This window comes from Physeter macrocephalus, chromosome 19, assembly GCF_002837175.3.
Source record: "Physeter macrocephalus isolate SW-GA chromosome 19, ASM283717v5, whole genome shotgun sequence".
Taxonomy (NCBI): domain Eukaryota; kingdom Metazoa; phylum Chordata; class Mammalia; order Artiodactyla; family Physeteridae; genus Physeter; species Physeter macrocephalus.
In genome coordinates, this window is record NC_041232.1 from 10,844,131 (window position 1) to 10,858,617 (window position 14,487).

Here is a 14,487-nt window from a genome sequence, read left to right on the forward strand (position 1 = left end):
GCGGGTTCGTGCCCCGGTCCGGGAAGATCCCACATGCCGCGGAGCGGCTGGGCCCGTGGGCCATGGCTGCTGGGCCTGCGCGTCCGGAGCCCGGGAGAGACCACAGCAGTGAGAGGCCCGCGTACCGCAAAAAAAAACAAACCAAAAACAGGGAACATGAAAATGTATAAACCTGAGCCCACCTTTTGGGGAAAGTCAAAAATGGCAGTGAGGTATATCCAAGTGCCCACTTTTTGTTAAAGGAAAAAGAGAATGTTGGGGTGGAGTTAATTCATAACTGAAGAAGCAGGCAAACACTTTTTCAGGGCTCAAATAAGGGCATTTAGTATCATAGGACAGAAAGGAAACTAGGAGGAAAAACAAACAGCTCCTCTTTCTACTGTGTTGTGTGTCTGAATAAATGATCTCAGCCTATGGGTTCACATACCCTTGGATAAATCATGTCATCAGCCTGCCTGAAATCCTCCAGTAACTTCCCACTAAATTTAGAAATCTCATTTCTTCCCCTGGCTACAAAATCCTGATTGCTCTAATCCTCACTCCACCTTCTATCTCAATCTATACCCCTTTTCCGCTCCTTTCATTAAGTCCCAGGCACTTGAGCCTTTTTTTTACAGTCACTGGAACATGCTCAGCAGTTTTCTGCCTTGGGGCCTTTGACTTGTATTCGCTTTTCCATGGCTGACTCTTCACCATTCAGGTCAGATGGCACCACTCAAGAGGTCCTCTTGTGACCCCACGTATCACATACTCTGACATATTTTATTAATCAGGACTTAATTACAAACTAATATTTATTTTTATTGTCTCTTCCCCCACTTCAGCCACTAACTAGGATATAGAGTTCATTTACCATTATATCAGCAGAGCCTAACATGGAATCTGGCACGTAGTAAATAAGTGCTCAACACATAAATGTTGAATTAATGAATGCAAGCAGGCAAGGTACTTTAAACAAAATAACTAGTGGCCTTGGAATAATTTTAAATTCACAAATATTACCATCTTTCTGAGGAATATAACAATACAAAATTGAGATGACTTATACCATTTAAAAGGTTGTGGCTTCTAGGAATCTGAACAAAAATGAACCAGGCAGAAATGCCAACATAAGATGAAAGTGTTTAAATAAATTAACCCATCCATTTTAAATAGATTTGCTATGCTTCACTTAATTCTGAAGGAAGAATATATACTTCCCATATTAATAAATCACAGCAAAAAAGTAGGAAGAGTTTCAATAACAAGGCTGTAGATACATTGAAACCCCTTTTTATATTAAAAGAATGAAAGACAAATCCAGATTGAACATAGTGATTGCAAAATATAATGCAATTTTGAACAATTAAAATTATGAAAATATACAAAATTGATGGGCAACACAGCTAGGCATTTGTACATTTTCCATTATGTGGAGAACACTAAAAAGTTCTCTACCTTTTATCCACATCAGATAAATGATTTAAACCAAATGTTTGCTTTGGAGAGTCTTAACTTAGGATCTCAGTAGTATAAAAAGCAGTAATTTTTCAGTCTGTAAACAGTAGTCGTGTTTTTTCTCCTTTCCTTTTTTGTTTTTAAATATCAATTTTCCACACAAAAACAAAATAAAACAAAAAACCCACACAAACTAAAAACAGCAGCAGCAGCAATGAGTTATTTGGGAATTCTCTTCAAATACCAATTACATACAATTGCTGGAGAGGGTGCTTTTTACTCATGTAAGAATATATGTGTATATATATATATTTTTTTTTAACTGTACACAATTTATAGTGCATGACAATTTCCAAAAGAACAGATCAATAAAAGATATTGGCCATTTCTGCATAATTTCATTCTTTTTACAATTATGTCAAAATGTAAGAGGTTGGATCTAATTGAAATGCTACATTTAATAGGGAAATCAACATGTAACAAAGGAAGCATAACCCCAACATAACATTATCTGTCACTAAAACCAGTAGAGGACCCAGATGCCCCTAGACAAGAGACTAGGTAGGTAGACCACTGGAGTCACACACTGTCCCTGAGGACCAAGGCCAGCCCACTGAGCACACATATGCTAGAATGATCACGGTCAGTTAATAGACTTGTTTCAAAGAACATTTCTATTTCTATGTATAGTATTTTTGGATATTCAAAGAAATATCATTTGAAGAACACATGCCATACACACATACCCCCAACCCCATACACAAAGTTCCATCTAAATAGACCATAGTTTTATGAAATTATGATGTTATTAAGTTAGATTCAGAATCAGAATTTTTAATTCATCTTGTTCAAGGCAGTTCTTTTCTTATGGGATGGGGTATGACAGTTGTGGCTACCAATTAACATCAAAACTGGTTTTTTTAAATTACTGGATAGACTAGGATTTCTAACAAGTCTTTTTTTGACCAGGTAATTCAGTAATTTCAAAAAAGTTTACCTACAAGTTGAGACAGTTATTAATCACCCTACCAAATTGTGAATCTAAAAAAGTCAAAATGATAGGGACAAAATGCAATTGCTTTGCATACAGAGATTTTCCAAGCTCTTTTTTGGTTGATTTTAAAAGAAAAAAGTGTCACATTTCACTGGAGAAGTGAGTTGGAAAGGACCTTGAAGGTCTTCAAGACCAATCCTCCATCAGATACTTGAATTTCCTCATCAAATTCATTTCTTTGCTTTTCAGAATTACTAACTTTAACGGTATTTGGGTAACAAAGACGAAAAACAGAGGCACAGATTCAAACACAAAAAAGTTACCAAAGCAGTTGTATAAAATGTGTAACATTTTCAAGAGCAATGTTCATCTTTTCTGTCAAACCAACCTCTGAAGCCACAGTCTTGGGGAGCTCCAGATGAACAACGTAAACACCATCCTGGTAATAATTCGCAAGTTTGAAAAAAGTAAACTGAACCTCAATTGATAACATTTCTTTTGCCAGACTAAATCTTAAAACCTAGGTTAAATCCATATTAATATACATTCCTTCCTTTCTTCCTTCCCAAACCTCCCACTTAAAAAACACTAAAGTATTAAATCTTTACTTTCAAGCATATATACATGTATATACATTTACATATACATGTATATATGGTTGAAAATATACGTATATATGTAAAAGCATATACATATATATATAGCTCACAAAACCAATGACACTGGTATTAGACTTGCCTGCATAAATTATGTACACCTCTCTTCTTTAAAACAGTGATTCCCATCTTTCCCAAACAGACGAAAGACAGCAAGCTAGTCCTCAGCAGGCTTATAAGTGGTCTGCGCTACTTTCCCCTCCAAACAGCTGTAAGGTAACAGAAGGCTACTTCTGATTTAACTCTCACAGGAGCTAGGATGGGGATGTCTCGGCCATTGGGATTATTAAGCTGAAAAACGACAGCCTGTGGGCATCTGAGTGATGTCCTTCAGTGGCAGGTGCTTATGCCAAATTTCATCTGAGGTCCTTTGGGTACCTGCCTTGGGTTCTGTGAGAGCCACGCATTTGAGGAAGCCTCAAAACTAAACTGCTAATGTGGAAAGAGGGGCTGCTCCCAATCATGGTCCCCCTCTTCTTCTGCTTTCTGCTTCCTAAGGCTCAAGGACCAGACCAAAACACGCACTACTATAATGGTAGGGTCATTCAGCTGCTCTGAGGTCAATGCTTTATGCTTAATTTCTATTGCTGCTTTCCCCCCACCCCACCAGATGTTTCTGGCGATAGAAGGGAAGAAGAGTGGAGTTCTCTTGTGGCTGCCATATGCATATGAACATGTATAAAAAGTGGTCAAACCCAGACGAGGGTCCTGCTTCCGGTTTATATACAATAATTTAATCAGTTGTATACATTTAATACCTAAAAAATTAATTCACGATCAAAGTCCTTCATGCATTTTATGAGGAAGTTCTGGATTAAAATGATGGTCAATCAGATGTAGCTTTTGCCTGGGAAGATGATGTCATTTTCTGTTGTAGAGTCATCAGTGCTTGTGGTTCACACTAACTTAAATTTTTAGTTTCTTTGTAGTCTCAAGTCTTTTTTTCAGCAGCTCCCCAATTTCTAGAAGTGAGTGCAGGTAACTGCTCTGCACCTTCCCTTGTACAGTCTTTGAAAATTTTCTCTCTTCCTACAAAGGAAACAAGAATTAGCGGTCTTGCTCAGAAAGCATTCCCCCAGATTAGAGATCCTCAGGTATAAGTTAAAATTACCACTACCTCTGGTCTCACTGCAAGCTCCATCAGAGTAGAGTGGGTAATTTTCAATTTCATTAAATGCAAAGATGGCTAAACTCATCACAGATGTATATTTTTCCATGTGACTTTTCACGAAGACCCCTGTTGCTTTAGCATTACCAATCTTTCAAGTAACCTTTGTTATAAATTATATCAAGTCGGAAAAGCGAGATTTCTGATTTCTAGTTTTCATCAAGAAAACAAGTTAGGGGCTTCCCTGGTGGCGCAGTGGTTGAGAATCTGCCTGCCAATGCAGAGGACACGGGTTTGAGCCCTGGTCTGGGAAGATCCCACATGCCGCGGAGCAACTGGGCCCGTGAGCCACAACTACTGAGCCTGCGCGTCTGGAGCCTATGCTCAGCAACAAGAGAGGCCGCGATAGTGAGAGGCCTGCGCACCGCGATGAAGAGTGGCTCCCGCTTGCTGCAACTAGAGAAAGCCCTCGCACAGAAACAGACCCAACACAGCCAAAAATAAATAAATTAATTAATTAAAAAAAAAAACTTTAAAAAAAGAAAAAAAGTTAGAAAATTATTACTAAGTACTTTAGCCATAAAATCACTACTATTTTGTTATGAGCTGTACAAAGTGGAAAAATTGAGATTTCTTATTATTAGTTTCATCGGAAAAAAAGTAGAAATTTATTATTAGTTTAGACTTATCACAGCCACTTTTTAAAGGCATCAAATTTACCAGTATCATCTTTTCTAGTTACAATATTGACAGGCCTCCCTCCATATTGACAAAGTCCACGATCGTGTTCCAGAGGCCAAACAACTAAAAAAGACCAGTTTTCCTAAGGCTGCTCAAATATGTGAGTTAAATATTTGCTGCATGTTTGACCTGTGGTAGAAAGCACAAAAAATAAAGGGGATGGAGTGTTCAAAAACAGAAAGAAGATTGGCTGAAAACTGGTTAGCTTTACATGAAGTTGGCAGTACTTTAAAGCCCAAAAGAAACCAGATAAGCACACTTTATGACCCAACAAGTGCATAAAAAGATATGTACACAAATACATTTCATTCAGTACTATATGTAAAAGCAAATGTACAGAAACAACCTAAAATATGTCCAATGGCTATGGTACATTCATATTTTGAACACTATACAGTTGTTTAAAAGAACAAGATTGATCTAGATGCATTAGCCTGAACAGAACTCTTGAATATTGGTTGAGTGAAAAAAAAACATGCTTCTGAATAAAATAAAGTGTATGTAATTTACTTTAAAAAAAACCTAACAGATGTTAGAGTACATTATAAAGTTACATTAAGACCAGATGGTTTTTTTAAAAAAGGGTGGGGAGGGGGACACTTCGCTGGTGGTCCAGTGGATAAGACTCCATGCTCCCAATGCAGGTGGCCCAGGTTCGATCCCTAGTTGGGAACTAGATCCCACATGCATGCCAGAACTAAGAGTTCGAATGCCACAACTATGAGCCCACATGCTGCAACTAAAAGATCCCACATGCTGCAACAAAGACCTGGTGCAACCAAAATAAATAAATATTTTTAAAAGGAGGGGAGGGGTGTCTTGGCATACAACCAGTTTCAGTGGATACCGTGAGGGAAGAGGAAAAGGGGACCAGGACTAGGGGTAGTACTCCAGAGGCCTTGTTCAGTGTTTCAAGTGTAGAAAGAAAGGAAGGAAGGAAAGAAAAAAGTGAACCTAAGGTAAATGGAACTGAAGTTGTTTTTTTTTTTCTTTTTTTTTTTTTAAACCCAAAAGAAAGTACTGAGCACTACATGGATCCAATATTTGGTGGCCGGTGCTGCTCAGTATGTTATATGTATCATGACTTTAACAAAATAAGGCAATATAAAGCCATTATTGTTCTGTTTAATCTTCACTATAACCCTATGAAGTAGGTATTATTGTATCCGAGCAGGACACTATGGGGCCTTCCTGGGACAGGCCTTCCCCCACATCCTCTGCTTTAGCTCTTCTCTGAAGTACCTAGATAATAGTATTTGATGCAAATTTCCTGAGTTGTTTTTGCAGATGTGAAATCAATCCCCCCATCAAATAGAAGATGTTAACTACTTGATGACCATGAGCACATAGCCCCAGGCCTCCTGGAGCCTAAGGACTGATAAAGTTAACCCCTGTGACACCACCCTGTTCCCCCATCATCAGCCAATCAGGGAACTGTGCACGATCTGATCACACACCCTGCGACCCTCCTCCCTCACCTGGCTTTTAAAAATGCTTTGCTGAAACCCTGCAGGGAGTTCTGGGCTTTTAGGGCATGAGCCACCCGTCTCCTTGCATTGGCCTTGCAATAAACCTTTCTCTGCTCCAAACTCCAACGTTTCAGTTTATTTGGGCTCACTGTGCACTGGGCACGCGCGCTTGCATTAACATTATTATGATTTCCATTTTACAAATAAAGAAATTGAGGCCCAAAGAGGTTAAGCAACTTTCCCAAGGTCAAAAGATGAAGACGGAACCAGGGCTTGGAAAATCTAGAAAGCAGCCCAGAGTTAAGGATAACCTCTAGAATAATCAAAATGAGAAATCTTATTCCTCATTTCAGGAGGCAGATAGATCTTTCAACAAGAACAACCACTCAATCCTCTTGACAACAGCAGGGCTACTATGCCTGTCACCTTTGTATCCAACAGTCCTTCCCACATACCACTGAGGCAGGAGATAGATGGGCTCCAGGCTAGGCATTTACAACTGGCCTCCTGTTCACACCTCATGGGATGAGGAGAAGATGAGCTCCAGGCCGGACATTCATTACCAGCCCCTGCTTACATTTCCTGAAGCAAGAGACAAACGGGCTCCAGGACTACATGTTTATGACTGGACTCCTGTCTATATTTCGAGATGTGCACCTCAATATAAAAACCAGCAACAGGAACAGGGTAAATAACCAGACATTGGGCATTTTTATGGCAGGGACAGAGTGGGACTAAACCCTATTAAATGATCCAGAGGTCACACACCTCCCATCCTTGGGGCAAGGGAAACACTACGCATGTGCAAAAGCCTACACACAGTCAAAAAGGCAGGAGATGCCAGACCATAGTAAGTCCTGCCATCTCCTCCCAGAGGCCTTTGCAGTGGGATCCATCTTAACTTAGGGGGGTGCGTGCACACCCAGGGGAGGGTCCAGAAACAAATTAGCCCTGGGGTCAAAACAATACAACTGGCCAAAAAGAAGACAAAGACCCGGAAGACTGACACCTTATAAAGGATTTAAACTTCCCAAAGGCGCGACTCTCTGAGTTTGCCCGTGCATCTTTCCGCATGTACTCTGCTCTTCCAATAAACTTTTTTACTTTTCTTTACCTTCTGCCTCCTTGCCTGAATTCTTTCTTGCCACGGCACGTAAGAACTAGGGACCCAGGCCCTAGCTGCTGGCCCCTGTGGTCCAGTGCTTAGGACTCCCGGTCTGGGAACTAAGATCTTGCTTCCTGCTACTGCTCACTGCTGCTTGCTGCAAGCTGCCGCTTACTGCTGCCTGCGTCCGAAATCACCATGGGCTCTGGCTCTGCCAAATGACTCATGGTGCACCACACAATTCACTTTCCTGTCTCTGTGCTGTTGTCTGTGCCTCCTCCTGCTTGGGATTCCTTTCCTCCATTCCTGTCTGCGTGGTGAAAATTTATTAATCCTCAAATGTCCCCTTTTCCAGTGAGACTCTTTTTGACTCACTCAGATTTTTGTGCTTATATCGTATCTCCAATTTAGTAATTTGTATGCATTGCTCTACAGCCAGACTCTCTACAGCCAGGTCTTTGATCATTATACTTCTACAAGCTTTAAGCCCAACAATAGTGAGCTCAATAAATTTATATCTACTTATTGAAAATCTCAAAGATGTCCAGCAAAGCCCAACCACATGAAGCAATGTGACATCTGTCCAAGTGTGCAATCCTTAACATTTTAAAAAATAGGTACTATAATTTCGAGTTCTTACTTTTCTATACTATTCACAAAAGGGGATGGGAGTTTAGAGCACAGAATGAGTTTGCATTTAATCTAAAAAGTCAGAAGTTAAACAGCTCCAAATCTACTACTATGAATTACCAGATCTCTTTATAGGTAAAAGGGGTCCAAAAGGACTAGCAAGGACCTTTTGGCATGCACGTGGGGGCAGAAGGCAGATTCCTGCCTGGGATGTACCTGTTTCACAAGGATTTAATTACTAGGCCTTTACTGCGTAACCAAGTACCTGGAAGTCATAAAGGCTAATGGCAGACACAAATGTGTTAAGGGGATAGAGGAGAGGGAGAGGTGGAGGTGGTTCTGGATGGTGGGACTGGGACTCATTTGGGGCTGGGAACTGGGAGGTGCTACCCTCTATTATCTAATTCTCTTGTAACAAGCATACATTTTTGTCTGTAAAGAAACAGTGAAACACTACAGAGCAGTTAAAAGGAACAAGGTAGATAAGTTACTTATATGTAATGATCTCCTAGAGACTAAACACAAAAACAAGAGACTAAACAATAGGTATAATATGCTATCATCTGTGTTTAAAGGCAAGATGTGGGGGGAGGGGCACGGTCATAAGGTACTTGTAAATGGGTTCTCTAACTCAGGAAGATTACACAAGACATCATTGATAACAGCAGTTCCTTCTAAAAAGGGAACTAGGGAATGGGTTAGAATGGAAAGGAGACATTTCACTGGACATTCTTTCTTTACTCTTTGAATTTTTTTTTTTTTTTTACCATGTACATATTTTACTTTCCAAAACAATGTAAGGCTTAAAAAAAGGAAGACAAAAATACTAAAGAATTAAAAAAAAAAAAAACTAAAGAATTAATAATCCATCAATCGGTACCTCTAATTACCACTGAAGTCTATATTCATTCTAATGTACATAAGAAAACAGTTGAATATATAGCTTAACTGGCTAAAACCAAACTTCTAGCCAACACTTGCCTGCTTTCTTTAATCAGTCTTTGGAAATGTTAAATGCTCTGAGCCCTTTCCCACAGTAAGCCCTTTTTTCAAAGCTCTAACATGTTGACATTTTACAAAAGAGGGGTTTACAACCTTTTAAAGCTGGTGTGCCAAGCAAGATTCCATTCACTCCCTTCCCTAGATGGGCCTGGGTGGAGGTCTTAGGCTAGGATGATGCCTGCCCTCAGGTTGCTGGATGAGCTTCCTCATCAGCAGAAGCTTAGGTCAGACAAACTACTCAAGGAAAGCATTTCCTCACGATCGGAGTTTCATCCCTGGAACAACTAGCCAGAATCAGGTGGCTCCACCATTGCTCTTCCAGCTCCTATCAAAATCCTAAACCTACTCCAAGCTGGTGCATGTTAACTCACCTGACACCATTTGTTTGTTTTATTTAATTAACTTTTTAAAAAGAATCCACATTTTTTAAAGTGAGACTTTATCAGGGATTTTGCTAGCAGAATTTTAAGAAACCAGCCTAAAATAATGATCAGGAGAACACTAACCGACTAGTACCTTTGATTCCATACTTGTTTCCATTCCTTTTTGGCTGGCTTGCTCTGGCCTCATTATTACTGACATAATTAGTTCTGATGTCCAGCATCTTTCCTTTTCCATGTGATAATTGCTGGGCTGGCAAAGAAACCAGCCAATCCAACAGCAGGTAAGTTCTCAGTCAAGGAGACTGTCTCTGAATCTCAAAAGTATGGTTGTTTCCTATGGTGCTCAAAACAGGGACAATACTAATTCTACTCCTCAACAATTCATCAGTTGTTTTCACAGTAAAAGAACACCCCCAAAAATGTATTCAAAGGTGGAAAGCGGGAGGGGGGATGAAGGGGGAGGAGACACCACCACCACCAAGACCACAGCAAAAAACCAGTGCCAGACACCTTCTAATCACAAGTCCCATAAGGAGAGAATAATGAATTAAAAATTAACTTGTCCCTGTGATAACAATAAGAACACTTGAATATCTATATATAACTTATTGCTGATCAACTATAGTCTCTTACCATACAGTCTCTTACCAGTGAGAGGGAAGTGTCTTCTAAAATAAGTTCTTCAAGTTTAAGTGCAATTAGATGTGTTTCAAGTCCTTTAATATGATCCACAACATTCGAAATTAAAGTCTGAAGCCCAGTAACATAGTCTTGGAAACTGGTAAAGACAGGTGGCTGGAAAAAAAGATTTTTAAAAAGTTGCAAGATTACCAAACATATTTCTCCCATGCTATATCACATAAGATATACTAATTTCATGCTATAGCATTACTTAATTCTATTAATAGTAACAGGATGGGACTTCCCTGGAGATCCAGTGGTTAAGACTCCGCAATTCCACAGCAGGGGGCGCAGGTTCAATCCCTGGTTGGGGAAATAAGATCCCACATGGTGTGTGGTGTGGCCCCCGCAAAAAAAAATAGTAACAAGGATAGATATAGTTTGGGATATTAAAAGAGTCTCTCAAACCAAGGTAAATTTAATAGCCACCAAATGCTAACTCAGTAATGATGACTTTTTTTCAGTGTGGTTTTATTTCACTCTGGGGAAGTAGAGGTGAAAAAACAAATAAAAAAATCTTAGTTGGTCATTATCCAACTTCAGGTTGGGAATCTCCTAGAACACTAAAGGAGATGAGAAGAACCAAGACTTCATTTCTTGTCTTTATGTCTTTGAGATTTCCTCTAACGTTAATAACAGAAACAGAAATTCTAAATTCTAATGGAAAAAATGATGGGTGACAACAATCAAGAAAATTCTGAAAAAGAGCCGTTAAGGGGAACTTGCCCTAATAGATATGAGAGAATATTATAAAGTTACTTTAAATCCAGATGGGACTGGTATATAAGTAAACTGACAAAGACTGAAAGGACACAAATCCCAAGATAGAGCAAAGAATATAAAGGAATTTAAATGGTGACCTTTCAAAACAGTGGTTTTCAAGTGGATGAATGGTACTGAATAGCTAGCTAGACATATTGTGAAATATAAAATAAATAAAATAACAAAATAAATTCCAGACAGATTTAAATACTTAAATTTTTTTAAAAAATCCATCGAAGCCCCAGAAGAGGATTTAGGTAGTGGCTTCTGCGATCATAAATTGAAAAGGTCTTTCTTTTTTTCTTTTTATTTTTTTGCAGTACGTGGGCCTCTCATTGTTGTGGCCTCTCCCGTTGCGGAGCACAGGCTCCGGACGCGCAAGCTCAGCGGCCATGGCTCACGGGCCCAGCCGCTCTGTGGCATGTGGGATCTTCCCGGACCGGGGCACGAACCCATGTCCCCTGCATCGGCAGGTGGGCTCTCAACCACTACGCCACCAGGGAAGCCCTGAAAAAGTCTTTCTAAACATAATACTAACCTAAGAACAGTTAAAAAAAAAAAAAAACTTGGGGGAGGGGCAATAGGTGGGTGGGGGAGTGGGAGGTACAAACTACTGGGTTAAGATAGGCTCAAGGATGTATTGTACAACATGAGGCATATAGCCAATATTTTGTAATATCTGTAAATGGAAAGTAACCTTTAAAAATTGTATAAAAACTAAAAAAAATTTTTAAATCACCATACATTTGGAAATTATTGAATAGCACCTAAACAAAACAATGGTCAAAGAATAAATCCCAAGTATTAGAAAAAAAATGTTTGCTATGTCAGATGAAGATATGAAGTACCAAATTTGTGGGATAAACATAAAGTGGTGATTAGCAGCAAATTTGGAGTCCAAATCCCATTAGAAAAAGGATAAAACCATGAAACCAATGATCTAAGCATTAATTCAAAGGAGTTAGGCATGAAAAAATATCTTATTTTTTAAAAATTACTATATTGACCAAAAAATCACTCAAGTTAAAAGACATGTCAAACTGAAAAAAACTGCATCACATATGAAAGAGGATTATGTTAACACTACTATGTTAAGAGTCCAATAGCTCAAAACATATCAATGGAAAAAATACTACCACAATAGGAAACTTGGGCAAAGACAGAAACAGAAAATATATCAAAGAAATCCCAGCAGTGATACAATTTAAAAAACAGATAAACACAAGAAACCTAGCCAATCAACTACTAAGGCCAGCTTTTCACTCAAGAAGTCTTCTTTGAAGGTGCAACATCAATAGAGTTTTTTTAACGCAAATTGGAAAACGGAGGGTACCAATGTTTGCCTATCAAACGGGTAAGGATACAGACACACCACACCACTGGGGAATGTAAAAACAGGTATCTCCAGCTTTTTGAAAGTTCGCTTTACGCCACTTAGCTTTCATGAAAGACCTACATTAGTACCTGTTTTGGCTAACCAAAAGAAATCCAAAGAGGATTTTCGCTTTCACAGGAAAAAGAAGGCAAAAAGCTTTTGCAGCAAGCTGTTACAGAAGCAGCGCACACCCTGAGCAGCAAAAGTGGCACCGGAAGTGCCACTCAACATCAAGCCGCCACAGCGATGAACTATGTCTGTTAAGCATCTGTGCTTTATCTCAATTTACTTTGTGCATCCATTAGCAAGATGTGTCCTAAGGTAATTGCTTCTTCCCTTTATGCCACCTGGGCTTAAGAAAGGTTTCAAAGGAATGCTATACTTCTGGATAGCAGGGGAAACCTGTATACATAGTAATGTCAGATCTAAGAGACAGCCTAAGGAAATCATATTACAAATTCATCTTGTGTTTGTCCATATTTTAGTAGCAGCACTATTTATAATATTAAAAGAAAATCAGAACCAACTAAACATTCAACAATGGGAATAAGTTATGGTATATTAATATAACAGGATAGTACATAACCATTAAAAGTAATGAGATACATCTATATTTGCTGAAATGAAGAGATGTCTAAGATACCCTATTAAGTGAAAACAAAAACAAATAGCAAAGTTGCAGAACTTTCTTATAGAGCATGATTCTGGTTTGTATGCAGTGGCTATCTCTGTTTGCTGGGAAAATGGGTGATCTTCACTTTATTCATATATTTAGGTTACACTGACAATCAGAAAAATAGGCGGCTACTCTCATTTTTGGAAATTAGAAAAGCAATAACTACAAAAACTCTCACAAAATCCAAATACCAAAAGCTATTTGACAAGTACTAGGAGTGTAGGTTTTCATTAGAAGAGAAAGTAATCACGCAACTCTGATCAATTCTTTCAAACTTTGCACTCATGATCTGTTAAATTATCTTGAACAAAGTGAAGGAGAGAAATGAATGAATGGCAACACCCAGGACAAGTGTCAAATCTAAAAAATTCCTGAATTGTTACTGACTTGTGTAGGAAGTTAGTATTACTAATAAAACCATCAACATTTTCAAACGACAATGGTTACTATATTCCTACAGTGAACAAAAATCTTCCATTAATAATAAGATAAATTCAAACATTAACAAAACAGCATGCCATTAGAGAATAAATCCTAAACATCTTTCCTTATGAAAAGGATATAAATTATGTTAATGCTTTACACATGCAAAAATTAAATCAATTAAGATGGGAGGAAACTCCAAAATTGAATACAAACAGAAACAGATGAATCTTATTTACATCACACTAATAATATAATCTGAGTTTTTAATTCCAGTGCTTTTACAGAGTATCTCAACTGTCTACATTCACTGGAACATATTCTAAGGACAAAAAAGAAAGGCAAAAATTTGAACTTTATTTAGTGGGTTTGTTATTGGAACTGGTAGTGGAACCAATGTGCTAATTCCAAAACTATTTAGTATTTATTGTAAAACAGCAAATGAATAAATATATTGATGCTGTTGGGAACCATGGTTCTTACTCTGAAAACTACAAATATGGAATGAGGGAAGGAATGGAAGGAAGAACACTGATATTGGACTAAAACTGGAGGTATCAGTAAGAATTAATTATTTAAAACGTGTGTGTGTGTGTGTGTGTGTGTTTGTGTAAATAAATTTCCTGTCTCTCTTCAAGGACATTAACTAGAAACAGTAAAACCCTAATAGCAATTAGTATACCTAACAACTAGATCTTGGTGTTTTGAATACCATTCCCCATAAAGGAACCAGGGCTCATTGAAAATAATGACTGATTTCAGTTCAGTGGGTGAGTACAAAGTGCTTGGAGCATTCTTGTTGTTTCAGACAGTAAGGGCTCAAAGACTAATGATGTTCAAGGACGGGAACCAGCTTAAAGTGGCTCCCATTAGCCAAATCTCTGCATCCAAAAGAAAATGATGATAATGGTTTACAAGGTAAATTTAAAAAAGAATGAGTCCACAGTGATACTAAAATAGTGATATTAAAAATATACAGCTCGGGCTTCCCTGGTGGCACAGTGGTTGAGAGTCCGCCTGCCGATGCAGGGGACACAGGTTTGTG

The 14,487-nt window shown here is 38.6% G+C and overlaps 1 protein-coding gene across 4 annotated transcripts in view; it reads right to left on the minus strand.

The window, feature by feature from the left end:
- Positions 1 to 2,336: 2,336 nt before the first annotated feature.
- The window catches only part of NAA25 (N-alpha-acetyltransferase 25, NatB auxiliary subunit), a 79,819-nt gene continuing 67,668 nt past the window's right edge, over positions 2,337 to 14,487 (minus strand). For 3 of the 4 annotated variants that reach the window (XM_055080250.1, XM_055080248.1, XM_007114338.3), the window contains 2 exons: positions 10,159 to 10,320; positions 2,337 to 4,116 (listed from right to left, as the gene is read on the minus strand). In XM_055080250.1, the coding sequence (XP_054936225.1) occupies positions 3,994 to 4,116; positions 10,159 to 10,320 (285 nt within the window). In that variant the 3' untranslated portion in view covers positions 2,337 to 3,993. The remainder of the gene's footprint in view (positions 4,117 to 10,158; positions 10,321 to 14,487) is intronic. The other variant, XM_007114339.3, reaches the window with a different exon arrangement.